Source organism: Miscanthus floridulus, chromosome 18, assembly GCF_019320115.1.
Source record: "Miscanthus floridulus cultivar M001 chromosome 18, ASM1932011v1, whole genome shotgun sequence".
Classification (NCBI taxonomy): domain Eukaryota; kingdom Viridiplantae; phylum Streptophyta; class Magnoliopsida; order Poales; family Poaceae; genus Miscanthus; species Miscanthus floridulus.
Window position 1 is genome coordinate 26873645 of NC_089597.1, and position 15230 is coordinate 26888874.

Here is a 15230-nt window from a genome sequence, read left to right on the forward strand (position 1 = left end):
GGCACCATCCCCGGAACGGAAGGTCTTGCCGCCGCGACACGCTACAGAACGGGCTTCCAGGTCTCCCGCACGGCAGTTGGGGCAATACTCATCCCTGGCATCCCCAAGCCACTGACGGAAGGTATGGGTCAGTCACACTCCAACAAAAAGCTCAGCCAGCGAAAAACCAAAAGAAAATAGAGAAAGACATACTAGGCGGCGAGCGGCACAACTCTGAAGGCCGACCCCAACCTCAACGCACCTACGCATCAAGGACCACTCCTAGACCACGACCCGCGCCCCTTTACTTTGGCAGGGGGCAAAGTCATCCCTACTAGCTCCAGCCCGACCTACGGGTCATCCTGACCCCCGGCTCGGGAATCCTCGACCGAAGCAACCAGCGCAGTATCCTTCGACTGCGACTCACGCGGCACATGTGCCCTGGTCCGCCCCTCAGATCGCCCGGCATGCTTGACTATGCCCGCCACAGGCGGGTCCTCCTCCCACCGTGAGTCATGCGTCGGCACCGGTCCGAGCGATGCGTGAGTGTCAGTCCGCCCCTCAGCAGACCACCCGCCTTGCTCCACCATGCTCACAACAGGTGGGGGTGGGGCCGGTGATGCCATCAAGGGGCATGGTGACCACGTCCTCTTCGACGCCCACTCATCGACGATGTCCGTGCCCACTGCGTGTTTCCTCGATGAGGGATCTATCGCACGATGCACGACCACCAGCTCGTCACCAGCGGACGATGTCGTAGCATCACGATGCTCCGCTGAGGTCGCAACGACCCCCCGCTCTCCTCCTCATCGGAGAAGACCATATCATCCAGATCCATAGGATCATCTGATGCGAGTTCCAACTCGATGTCGCTCCTACGTTCCCCAGCCCTCATGCGCCGGACGATCTCCTGCTCCTTCTCCTGCTTTCGCAGGATCTCCTTATTCTTTTTCTTCTTCTAGGCCTCGGCCGCCTTCTTCTGAGCGGTCTACCGAGCCACGCCCTCTGGACCCTTGGGAAGGTGCGGTCGGGACTTATACCTCCCAAGCCCCTACGGAATGAAGGAACCAAGTCAAAGAAATAGGAAAGAGCAAAGAAGAAGCTCGAACAGAAACAAGGGAACGCACCAATGTGGACGCGATCGAGGCGTTGAGCGGTATGGGTTTTCCTGCAACCGTCTCCCCGGGCCTCAGCTGCAACACCCGGCCGACGCAACTCCAGACCTCATCATCCGGCAACTCTTCCGGCGACGTGCGGTTCGGGTCCGACCGGCCGCCGTACTCCCACATCAGCTACATCCTCTCCGCCAATGGCACAATCCAGCGGCGGTAGAGGGTGTAGAACACCCGCACTCCATCAAGGCCATGTCTCACGAGCATCCGGAGCTCCTCTTCGATGGCCTCCACCTTGTGCCTCCCGTTACGGCCGCAACCCCACGACCAGCTTTCCCGCTCCTCCGGCCTCCTACTGGTAAATGCCGGGAACGGCGTCGCCTCCGGGTTCCTGATGTAGAACCACTCCCCGTGCCACCCCCAGTTGGAACTACAAGGGGTGTATGCAGGGTACGAACCTCCTACGCTCGGCTTCCTCTGAAGGGCAAAACCTCCCATCGGTGCGGCCTCAACCGAGCTCCCCACCGTCAAGGTCCTCCCAGAGAAGAATCACCGGAAGAGATCCACATGCGGCTCCATCCCGAGGAAAGCTTCGTAGGCGGTGATGAAACCAGCTATATGCAACACCACCATCGGATTGAGGTGCTGCAGCTCCAAATCCCACTCATTAAGAAGCCCGCGCAGGAACCAGTGCGCGGGGTATCCTAGCCCTCGCTTATGAAAGGTAAGGAAGGACACTACCTCACTAGGATGAGATCGCGGGAACTCCTCTCCCCTAGGGACCCTCCAGTGCGCCACCTCCTACGACAGCAGAAAACCCTTCTTGACGAAAGACTCTAGCACCAACTTCCTCATGGTGGACGACCTCTAGTCCGACATCTTGCTCTGGCTTATAAAAAGGATCAGTGAGTTCTCCTCTTCTCCCTCGCTCTCTCCCTCGTCCTTTCCTAGAAACCTCCATAGCTCTTAGGAACAATCTCGATGAGGAGGAAAAAGAAAGGCGGCGGTGGCAGACGACGAACAGGCAAAAGAACGAGGCAAACACCCTCTCTCTTCTCCTACTTCAAGGAAGGGGAGCAGCGGTTAAGAAAAGGACGTGCCAATCAGGAAGGCGGAGCGGCGGGGTGAAAAACTCTCTCTCTCCTTCCATTTAATGCAGATGGGATGCCCTCTAATCGACGAGACATGCCCTGCTCAATGGAACAGCTCCTGATCGACCACTACCACACAACGGGTGTAGGAGCCGAAGCACCACCGCACGCAGGTGACTCCCCACATCCCTAGGCCAGACCTAAAGGAACCAGAACGACGGGTAAGGGTAGACACCGACTGACAGGTCGTCAGAATCCCGGTCGGACGTCTCCGACTGGAGCTCTCTGAACCCCGTCTCTCAGGTCACCAAGGTGAGCATGTGTTCATTAATACAAATAGTTCACACAAGGGCTAACCCACGATTGACAAGCGCAGGTACTAGTCGGACGTTTCTGACTAGAGCTCCTCGAACTCCGTCACTCTAGTCATGCAGGCACCACCACATGAAATCTCCGCCAAGAGACAACCAGACCTCCCTAAGTCGATCGAGTCACCTAGGATAGATCAACCGACCTCCTGAGTTGATCGATTCACTCAGGATAAGCACCTAAGATACATGTAGGAAGCGAAGGGGCGCCCCATGTGGGCCATGCCGACTCCATCTCAAATGATGAGCACGGATCCTGGTCGGACATTTCCAACTGAAGCTCTCCAAACCCTGTCTCTCAGGTCATCAAGGTAAGTATATGTTCATTAAATACAAAACTGTTCACATGAGGACTAACCCATGATTGACAAGCATAGGACCCGGACGGACGTTTCCGACTGGAGCCCGACGAACCCTGTCTCTCTAGTCTTCAAGGTAAAACACTATCAAAGCCCTTATATTTCAATTTAAAAACATTCATACATCCATATGCGTATTTCATTCCATATGCCTAAATCCCCCGGATGGTTAGGGCATGAACCGCCCAGGGGCTAGGAACTAAGCATCGCACGTGCAGTGAAATGCACCAGAATGCTCTGTGTTGTGCCATGAAGCGGTGGCTTGCCTCATTCGACATGAGCAACCAAACAGAGCCAGGGGAGAAAACCATAGATGAGCACCGTGTGACCTTCGCCCGATCTGGCAAACCGGGTCATCTCAACCTTCTCGTTCGATCCTGAACCTCTCGCTAGACCCATAGAATCCCCATTGAGGGGAGGGCGTTAGGCCACCTGGGCCACTCTATGGAATGACCTAGGCATCTATCGGGTTGCAGGTAAAGGAGTAGTGGAATGCCACAAGAGGGCTATGCTGACCTCGTCGTGAACGACGGACCTAGATTCCACTCGATCACACCCGTTAGCGAGCTCACTGAGCTAGTCTTTGAGCCCGAGCGATTGGGACAGGCGATGAAAATCAACCCCTCTGGTTGTGAGGAACCGGATGGGGAAGCGCAAAAAACAACTCACAACCCCCACGAAGGCCCGACAGGGCTCGGGGGCTTAAATGCCATGGGAACATGACTCCGAACTCGCATCGACGGGATAGGCGACATCCGGCTATGGCTCTTAGGACCATGACTCCTGAACTCACATCGACGGGATAGGCGACATCCGGCTATGGCTCTTGGGACCATGACTCCTAAACTCGCATCGATGGGATAGGCAACATCCGGCTACGGCCCTTGGGACCACGACTCCTGAACTCGTGTCGATAGGATCGGCGACATCCGGCGATGGCTCCTGGGACCGCAACTCCTAAACTCGCGTAATGGCTTCCTGAACTAACTAAACTAACTATCTCAGTCCACGACAAGCACCGACGCCTAGGGCTACTTGCGACTCCACCTTACCCGATCCCACGGCGCGCACCGACGCCAAAGATCGAACTCTATTGCATCCAGAACTAAGTTATTTCTGTTCATGGCGCGCACCGACGCCAGGGCTTGTTTCAAAACTAAAAACTTCCTCATCCGATCCACGGCGCGCACCAACACCGGGATCATTAAGTTCTGTCTCAATCCAATCCCCACGCTTAAAAACACCTCGGTTGCACAATGACGCCATGGTTAAACAAAATTCTATCTCAAACTAAAAACATGCATACATGCCTACTGAGACAACACCCCCAGTCAGTTCGGCCTGAACCGTCTGGGGCTCGAGGGCTACACCTGTGGGTGCGCTCGCGCGCACCCACTAGTAAGACAAAAATCCCCTAGACGATTCTGTCCGAATCACCCAGGGACTCAAGGGCTCCTGTTGGGTTCATAAACCCGAGGTCCCTCGGGGACTAGCTTCCACGCCAAGGCTTGGCCCAGAAGGATGGCCTTTTCTTCTTCTGGACCAGCCCAAGAGTCTGAACTCAACAGACCAGAGCACTTGCTTCAGGCCCTGGCCGCCTTCGGCCCATCTTTCCAACTGGAGCACCTCAGGCTCATGCCAACTCCAAATGGCCTCTCCGATCGGAGCACTGGCTTCAGGCCCCGGCCGCCTTCACAGGGCCTCCGCTCGGAAAGCCTGACCCGAGGACCACCTCCGACCATGACCCCGTGTCTCTGATCAGGGTTCATAGAAAACCCTGCTCATCGCTTTTCTCCTATTAGCGCGCCAGAACCGACTGGGGACCATCCGACCGGAGACGCCCGCTCGGAAAGAACCAGAAGGCGTGCGGAGAAAGGCAAGGCATGGTTCACAAGTCAAAACCACTGTACCAGGGACCATACCCTGCACAAAACAGTGCTCTACAGCCACCCTGACACAAAGTATTATAGGGCCCGCTAGAAACTCCCATATGGTAAAGCCCCCCCACGTGTCTCTGGACACTGATTGCGGTATGGGCTCCAGGATTTGCCATACCGGGTGAACATAGCGCGGCACCTCACCTACCACGAGCCATCCAGAAGTATTTACAGGTACCGGTGTCCATCCTTCTTGAAGAAGATAGCTCAACCCCCCGTGCACATCTAACATCCTACAGCGACATCGACAGTATTGGGGGGCTTCAACCATTATCCAGTTTTCATCACCGTAGGTAGCAAGGCTTAGAAATATCTATACTCTCTCCCTCTCACATGTAAAAGCCATCCCCTTCATCTATAAAAGGGGATGCGCTCCCTTCGATGAAGGAGGATCATCTTCTTCAAGCTCAGACTCACTAGATCGACATCAGCCCCTTACAACCACAGGACCACCAAGTTCCGACCGCAACCCTTCCGGTCGGAGCCATCCGAACTTCTTGTATACCCCCCTCCTTTCTTCTTCTCGTTTGTACCCCCACTACAGACTTCGAGCTCCTAGGCTCAGGAATAAAGTCACCGACCGACCCTGACTAGACGTAGGGCACGTTGCCTGAACCAGTATAAATCATGTGTCATTGAGTGCTAGGCCACCTCCGATCACAACGTACAGCAAAACTACAAATATTTATTAGTTGGTCACTTTCTGCACCGACACAAGGTATAACGGCTAGTTTTGAGTGTGGGCTTATAAATAGAGGTTCTAGTCGGCCATGGCCACTTTCTTGGCACTTCCTACACCTACATACACCCTTAGGGAGCTGAGCAAACACAATCCACTCATTTGCATACTTGATTTCATCATTTGAGTGAGATTGGAGAGCCCCTAGTGCATTGCATAGTTGTAACACCCCGGGTGTTTAAATATTAAAAACAGGACATGTCATCATATGCATTGCAAGGCATTGGTCATATTGCAAACTTTGATATGCATTCACTAAAACAAGTTTACATTTATGTTATGAGTGTTGAATTGAATTGTTTGAATCAAGTTCAAAATTTGGTTTGGATTTGAATTTTTGAGAAAACCCTGATTTTCAGTATTTAAATCCTACCCTGAAAACTCATTTCAAAATCTAAGCATATTTTGGGGTTGAGCCCAAAATCAAAAGTATAGAGCTTGTCAAGTTATACAAAGTTTGTTTTCGGAGTTTTCAAAGTTATTATGAAAAATTTGAAGTAATTCAAAAAGGCGTAATTCGTTAAATGTCCCCTATTTGAATTCAAAAGTTTATTTCAAAATGTAGACCGAATTAGGGGTTGGTTATAAAAGAAAAGTTGTAGAAATTTAAATTTTGAACAACTTTTATTTTTGGAGATTTTTGAGTTGTTATACAAATTTGGGAGTAATTTGAATTTGAAAATGAATGGCAATTCTGTAATTACTGTGAATAGTGTTCACCGTCTAAGCTACACCGCCGGCGACCTTCGGCTTGCTTCCAGGCACGTCGTGGCTGTCTGTGGCGTTGCGCTGGCGCGGGAAAAGGCTCTGTCATGGCTTCCTTGTGCTTCTGAGCCGCGTTATAAAGACCGAGACACCGTCGTCGTCGTTTTTCTTCCTCCTCTGTTTTTATCCCGCCGCCACCGCCATACTCCGTTGAGCTTGCACCGTCGTCTTAGTGCTTGCCAGTCGTAGCTATAACCCATCATGGCTCTGCCTGCTCCTTGCGCATCCAACCAACCTGCTTTTGTAGCTAGATTTCGCTGGGAAACTGCTATGCGCGCTCTTCTTCCTCGCGGTCGGCAGCGTCGCCGTCGCGTTCGCCTCACCGTGGCCAGTGCTCCACGGTGCGTATCTGTCCTTGATTTGTAGCCCTTCTACTTCACCGTGTTACCTTGGTCCTCTGTGACCTTTTGATTGAACCATTCCTCCGTTGCAGTCACCAGGAGTCGAGCTTGCCATCGCCGCCGTTGCTGTCACCGTCGTTTGACGCCACCCTTGCTGCTCATCGTCTACCGCACGTTCTAACATGTTTGTGGTGAGCTTCTGTTGCTTCTCGAGTAGTTTTAGAGAGCTTTAGCAAGCTCTAGTTGCTTGAACGCCATGGTGCCACCGTGTCCTGCTCGGCCGAGCCACCATGGCCGGTGCAGTGCTCGGTACTGGCCGTGTTTGGTCTCGGTTGTGCCACCAATCGTTGCGCCTTGTTGTGGTGATCACCGTGGTGCCTTTGCCTTCGCCGTTGGTCTCACCGGCGGCGAGGAATCGCCAGTCAGCGCGTGTGTCGCCGGAGTCAAAGTCGGAGGTTGAAGATGACAGGCGGGACCCGATGTCAGTGACTCAGCGTTCAAATGGAAATTTTTCTATTTTCTGAAATGAATGAATAGTGTATGCTTTTGTTATTTTTGTGTAGAATTATTTAGAGCTCCAAAAATTATGAAAATTTTTGTGTGACCTCTCTGTGATGTATATTATTTAAGAAAAATATGAAATGTTGTTTTTCAATACTTTGTGAATGTGATAAAAATTGCTCAATTAATTAATAAATGAGTTTCCATGATTTTTCTAGGCTTATTTATGTATCCAAAAATTATGAAATTTGTTTTGCCACTTACTTATCATGTGATGAATCCTTACTAAAATTTTGAGATCAATTAGAATAAGTTGAATTATTTCATAATTTTGAATTAAATAATTAATTCATAAAAGTAAATAGTAATCTTTTATGATTTTGGTTTTGATTGAATTTTGGATTGAGTGATGACCTTGGGTCATTAGTTGGTAATGATCCTTGGCAATTGATTTAGGTGTTGCGAAAAGGTTTAGTTAGTTTGACTTGTAACTGTACCGCAAAGGAAAGTTGTATTCTAGTTGTTAACTTTTGCATCCGTTATCGAGCATCATGTTTCGTATTCCGCATCATGTTAAACATGGCATTGTTACTACGTGTAGTGAACGAAGGTGAACACGTGGTAGTTAATCAAGTTGCGGAGGAGGTTAATCCGTCTGTTGAGGTCGGATCGAATACTTGTGGAATGTCGCAGGAATCGGACTTTTCCATCAACGAAGGCAAGCCCCGGATGCATACAACCCTACCTTGTGTTTTACAAATTAATTTCGCTTTTGCTTTTCTTTACTACATTAAGTGATTATGAGTTAAGTAAAAGCCTAATTTGTGCATTACCAACATTGTTTTTTCCGTATCTACCTTGTTACCAGTTTTACGTCGTAAATGTCTAGTTATGCTTAGCCATGCTTAGACAGATCAAAGTCGGGTGATTACCTGTCACCTGCGAGTTTCAAATGGATCTTTGGTTACTTATGTTATCAGGAGATATGAGAATATGAAGTAATAAATCTAGACCGGGCGGATTCGGTATGTGAGAGCCATAAGACGTGGAGGTCTTGTGAGCGGGTTCTTTCCACCTATGTCGATTAAGGTCCGTCCGTTGTTGAACTATGTGTGGTGAGACTTTGTAGTACTAACCACATACTTCGGTAAGCCTTAACTTGGTGATTCTATTACAAGAATGGCTACTCGTGCACTAGGAGTGGAGAGATGGTGGGAATAGTGGCAATGGGCTAGATTGGTGGAGTACTATATTCTCGGGTGGCGCGGACCCGTTCTTGTTTTAGAGGATCTGAGAGTAGGTTGGTATATGTAGGTCGGGGACCTGCATATGTCGTGTGGTCTGGAATTCCCAGCTGGGTTATAATCGGTTCGAATCGTCGTTGCTCCTCGGTTATGGAGACTCACTTCTCTGTTCATCATCGTAGTTTAATAACTGAAATTTGAGAAGGTGTTGGATATGAAGTTTCTTGATCTCAATACGGATCGTGTCATCTTTGTATGTGATTTTATGAAGTTTTAAATGTCGAATTAAAGAATTTTGTTAAAAAGCTTTTCCGCAAAATAACTTTGATTATTGCTAAAGCCATACCTTGAATCTCTGAGCCTGCATTCCTAAGTTTATCAGTCTTATTTCAGTTAAGTCTTGTTGAGTACTTTTGTACTCAGGGTTTGTTGACCCTTGTTGTAGGTGAGCCTCATGAGCAGATCTGTTCTGGATCGTGCTGCATGACTATTGTTCGATCTGACGATGAGAAGTAAATGTGTGGTTCTTGGGCAGGGCAGTTTTAATGTGTGTTTTATATTATGTTATAATGCCACTCCACTACTACGTTTTGTAATATTAATCGAACTTAGTTGTATGGTTTGAAACAAATGGTTTGTAAACTATGTTATTGTAAGTCTTCCGCTGTTTTTACTCTGATATAGATATTTGAATAAATGTTATAATATTGCAATGACTCTATAATGTGATCCTGCTCGGAAATCGTGGATGATTCGGGGTTCCCCGAGGACACCCGACAGACTTCTTAAGTTACCAGGAACATATGCATAGTTGTCAATGGTCGTTGGACAGTGACAAGTGCATGTGGGTCCTATAATTTAGGAGGTTCTGCCACAATAGTGGTCTTGCATCTTGTGGCACTAGTTGGGCGATTTGGGCTGGTGGAGATCTTGTTACTCTTGGTGTTTGCCGACATCTAGACGGCCCGATGATTGGAGGATCGTGGAGCGCCTATTGGTGATTGTTGCCGGCTTCGATCGAAGTGATTGTGAGGGGTTCTTGAGCCTTCCCCGTGGGAGATCACAAAAGACATCTCTAGTGGATTGCTCGTGGCTTATGGATCACCACCTTGTGTTGGTTGTGCGGCACCTAGTTGTGGGTTAGGCGTGTGAGACCTTTTAGCACGTGAACCTCCAGGTGGGTGAATCGCCACAACAAGGACGTAGCTTGCCGGTAAGCAAGTGAACCTTGGTAAAAATCTTGGTGTCATCTCTTGGTATTCATTGTGATTGATCATTATCTCTTGCCACGACGGTATAACCATCTTACCTATCTCTTGTATTTATATTCTAGTGTAGCTAAGCTCTTTAGTGTAACTAGTTTGAGAGCTAGCTTGTTTGTTGAGTAGTTTGGTTAGTGGGGCTCTTTAGTCTAGTCTTTGAAAGCTCACTAACTTAGCTTTTAGTGACATAGTCATTGCTTGATATTTAGAGATCATAGATAATTAGAATTGTGGTTAGGTGGCTTGCAACACTAGTAGAGCTAGCGCAACATTTGCTTCGCCATTTAGTTATCTAATCACTTGGCTTAAGTGTTGTTGCATAATTTTTTTATAGGCTATTCACCCCCCTCTAGCCATTTAGGACCTTTGAGTTGTGCTTTCAGTGGACAACATTTCCGAGGCACTTGTGGTGACTTCGTCAATCTCGAGATGTGTCTGCACTGTCTTTCAGAGGTGCTCATAGGGGTAGGATTTGCGTGCATGTGTTCATAGGGGTGAGTATACGTGCGTGTTGTGAGCGTCTGCGGCTGTACTCGTGTAATTCGAAAAAAAAAAGAGAAACCTTGGAATGACCACTAGGAACAGCACAAAATCATGAACCTGGTTCCTCTAGCGGCTAGCGGGGGTAGAAAACTAAAGAAATATGGTTAAGCCATGTTAAAAATCCGGACTTAGTATTTTAGTGGTAGCTCACTTGGCCGAACAAAATAAAATATTTAGCAGCGTTGCGTCAATATAAACAAATAACATTCTATGAAATTATTATGTATCAGTAAAATCATAAGGCACATAGGTTGCTTGCTAACGGTAGAATCTTTTCCCATGACTTTTCATGGATAGTGGCTGAGCATGCCGCCGAATTACCCACCAGCTCTGACTCTGTGCAGCAAAAGAATCTGCACAGGGTGTATGCCAGCAAAACAAGTACAAAATAATGAAATATCACACGCTGAATCTGGGCAAAGGACCATGAGATTATCACAAGCAATTCTCTAAAGTACTCAAACATAGAACAAGACGCAGTGAGATAACATAATCAAACCAATACCTAAAGAGTTCTTCCTTTTTAATATAATCGCATACTAAAAATGATTTGAGACACCAATTAACAAAGTCGAGTATGAACACGGTAGACAAATATTCATAGTATAGTAACAACATACCATAAGATTAGGAAAAAAATCCAGTCCAACATGTCAGCTAGGAATCTATGTGGCAAATGAATTAAGGATTTCCTGACTTATGTTAGTAGGTCTGAACTAAGTATTTTCTCACAAACTTTTGTTAATAGCTCCTAACTTATGTTAATTAAGAAAGGCTGACAGGCCTGGTTAGTAGTTCGACTAAGGGTTTTATGATCGCAAACTTATGTTAGTGGTTCCTGAACAAAAGACAGTGTTAAGTAATTGAACAATGCAAATTCATATTTAGAGTTGATAAGCATGACCAAAATAAGGCAAACGATTAATTAAATGCCTATTTGCATTACTGCTCGCAACCTATTTGATCTCTCCAGTGATTGGACCACTTGCAATATTGTCAAACCTTCAATAAATTTAGAGTGCCATATAATGTCAGACGTCAACAAAACTTGACCTACGAAAAAGTGGTATCCAAATTTATCCTGCTTTGACACTCAGGATATGCAAACCTGACACACCGTCACCACTTGAGCCATGATCAGAATCTTTTGAATTAAACCATCCACACAACAGTAGTTGCAAAAAGGCACCCCAACCCAATTGCGTGGAGCTACACCAGCGACACATGTAGGCACTCTCGACACTAATTTTCTACTTGCATCCAAATCAAGCAAATGCACTATTTTAGCAGTACAAAGAATAAACTATTGTATTCGAGCTCCTGAACATATTTGTCAAACAGACAGATGCTAAAATGGATCAACTATCATGGAACAAGAATAAAGATCCTATGTATTATAGAGGTAAAAATTGGGTTCTCATTTTTATTCTAACCTACACTTTGCCCTCTTAGCATTATTGCTTAGTTAGCTTCTCTTCCAAGTAGTGAAGTATATATCTTCACGCCCTCCTGTAGTGCTATGCAAGTATGCATCTCAGGGTTACATCTGTGTTATCCATTGCTATCTGCACCAAGAGCGCAATGTTGTATGTGTATGAAGTGCAACCCATCAAGTATGTGCCATCAGTCTGAAAAATCAATCTGAACTTTGAAGAGCAACCAGGAAAAAAGGGGGAAAATGACATGGAGACAATTTACTTTCATGGCCCTTTTCATATTGTTCTGCATGGAACCGCATAGCAATTCTAACACTTCTCCTAATGTCTGCTTTCAAATCAGATGCCTTGTATAACACCGTGCATGGCAGCAAGAAAACAGGACCGTCCAATAATATTGCAGCCAGGAAACAATTAGGAAGGGGAGAGGCACAGATTGCAGAGGCGTGCGATGAAGTGCCAGTGTGGATGGAACCCTTAGCGAGTTAGCGTTGTAGATGGAGATGTTTGAGACTTTGTTTGATGACCTCTACTGGACTACCGAATTCTGCTCAAAGGCTAAGGTACCTGTGTTCTGGGTTGGCCTTCTATGTCCCTGTTTCGGCAACGTTCGTGCAAGCCCATGCACATAATACCAGATTCATATTCACTTTATGAAAGTAGTGTTTATATTGCTTAATTAGGGTTGTCCTCTGTTCTTAATTAGGGTTGGCCTTCCATATGCGAAGGGGCCGGCAACGGCACCATGTCGACAAAGAGCAGCATAATGAAGACAACAATGACGAAGAGCGATTCGAAGATAATTATGATGATGATTATACTGCTGATACTAAACATGATGCTCATGACACTCGTGACCGGCGTCGCCTACGCCATAATCGTAGAGGTATGGGTGGTCACCGCCGACGTGAGGTACCCAATAATAATGATGCTTTCAGTAAGATAAAATTTAAGATACCTCCTTTTGATGGTAAATATGATCCTGATGCATACATTACTTGGGAAATTGCTGTTGATCAAAAGTTTGCATGTCATGAATTTCCTGAGAATACACGTGTTAGGGCTGCTACTAGTGAGTTTACTGATTTTGCTACTGTTTGGTGTATAGAATATGGCAAGAAAAATCCTAATAACATACCACGAACTTGGAATGCTTTGAAACGAATCATGAGGGCTAGATTTGTTCCTTCTTACTATGCACGTGATTTGTTAAACAAATTGCAACAACTGAGACAGGGTGCTAAAAGTGTAGAAGAATATTATCAAGAATTACAAATGGGTATGTTGCGTTGTAATTTAGATGAGGATGAGGAACCTACTATGGCAAGATTTTTGGGTGGGTTAAATCGTGAAATCCGGGACATCCTTGATTATAAAGAATACACTAATGTAACCTGTTTGTTTCATCTTGCTTGTAAAGCTGAAAGGGAAGTGCAGGGACGATGTGCCAGTGCCAAGAATAATATTTCTGCAGGGAAAACTAATTCATGGCAGCCCCGCACGACTACTACTCCAACTACACGTGCTCCTATGCCAACATCCAGCGACAAACCTCGTGCTACTTCCGCAAATTTAGTGACGAAGACGACCCAGAAGCCTGCTACGAGTGCTTCATCCATGGCAGCTACAGGTAGAACAAGAGACGTTCAGTGTCACCGGTGCAAGGGATATGGACATGTGATGCGTGACTGTCCAAGCAAGCGTGTTATGGTCGTCAAAGATGATGGTGAGTATTCCTCTGCTAGTGATTTTGGTGAAGATACACTTGCTTTGCTTGCTACTGACCATATAGGAAGTGAGGAACAACCAGAAGAGCAGATTGGAGCAGAGGATGCAGATCATTATGAGAGCCTCATTGTGCAGAGTGTGCTTAGCGCACAAATGGAGAAGGCGGAGCAAAATCAGCGGCATACACTGTTCCAAACAAAGTGTGTCATTAAAGAGCGTTCGTGTAGTTTGATAATTGATGGAGGTAGCTGCAACAACTTAGCTAGCAGCGATATGGTAGAGAAGCTTGCACTTACAACCAAACCGCACCCACATCCATATCACATTCGATGGCTCAACAATAGTGGTAAGGTTAAGGTAACAAGATTGGTACGAATTCATTTTGCTATTGGATCATATCATGATGTTGTTGAGTGTGATGTTGTGCCTATAGAAGCTTGTCATATTCTGTTAGGTAGACCATGGCAATTTGATACATATTGTATGCATCATGGTAGATCAAATATGTATTCTCTCATACACCATGATAAGAAAATTGTTTTGCTTCCTATGTCTCTTGAAGCTATTGTGCGTGATGATGTTGCTAAAGCTAAGAAAACTAAATCTGAGATCGATAAAAATGTCAAATATGTTAGTAGTAACAAAGATGAGATAAGATTGAAAGGACATTGCTTGCTTGCTACTAAATCTAATATTAATGAATTGGTTGCTTCCACTTCTGTTGCCTATGCTTTGGTATGCAAGGGTGCTTTGATTTCAGTTCACGATATGCAGCATTCTTTGCCCCCTGCTGTTGCTAACATTTTGCAGAAGTTTTTGGATGTTTTTTCAAGTGAGATACCAGCGGGGCTGCCACCAATACGAGGGATTGAGCACCAAATTGATCTTATTCCTGGTGCATCTTTGCCAAACCGTGCGCCATACAGGACTAATCTGGAAGAAACGAAGGAAATTCAACGACAAGTGCAAGAACTACTCGACAAAGGTTATGTGCGTGAGTCCCTTAGTCCTTGTGCTGTTCCTGTCATTTTAGTGCCTAAGAAAGATGGAACATGGTGTATGTGTGTTGATTGTAGAGCTATTAATAATATCACCATTCGATATCGACACCCTATTCTACGATTAGATGATATGCTTGATGAACTGAGTGGTGCTAATGTGTTTTCCAAAGTTGATTTGCGAAGGGGGTACCACCAGATTCGTATGAAATTGGGAGATGAATGGAAAACTGCTTTCAAAACTAAATTTGGTTTATATGAGTGGTTAGTCATGCCTTTTGGGTTAACTAATGCACCTAGTACCTTCATGAGGTTAATGAACGAGGTTCTGCGTGCTTTCATTGGAAAATTTGTTGTAGTCTACTTTGATGATATATTGATTTACAGCAAATCTATGGATGAACATCTTGATCACTTACGTGCTGTTTTTAATGCTTTACGAGATGCACGTTTATTTGGTAACCTTGAGAAGTGCACCTTTTGCACCGATCGAGTGTCTTTTCTTGGCTATGTTGTGACTCCACAGGGAATTGAGGTTGATCAAGCCAAGGTAGAAGCTATACAGGGATGGCCTGTACCAAAGACTATCACACAAGTGCGGAGTTTCCTAGGACTTGCTGGTTTCTATTGCCGATTTGTGAAGGACTTCAGTACCATTGCTGCACCTTTGAATGAGCTTACAAAGAAGGGAGTGCCTTTTAGTTGGGGCAAAGTACAAGAGAACTCCTTCAATATGCTAAAAGATAAGTTGACACATGCACCTCTCCTCCAACTTCCTGATTTTAATAAGACTTTTGAGCTTGAATGTGATACTAGCGGGATTGGAC

The 15230-nt window shown here is 46.2% G+C and overlaps 1 protein-coding gene across 1 annotated transcript; it reads left to right on the forward strand.

The window, feature by feature from the left end:
• Positions 1–12565: 12565 nt before the first annotated feature.
• On the forward strand, positions 12566–13726 carry LOC136522890 (uncharacterized; the record flags this gene model as incomplete). The annotated part of the gene is made up of 1 exon (XM_066516689.1): positions 12566–13726. A coding segment is annotated over exon 1 (1161 nt), but the record flags the coding sequence as incomplete, so codon positions are not given.
• Between the last annotated feature and the right edge of the window lie 1504 nt (positions 13727–15230).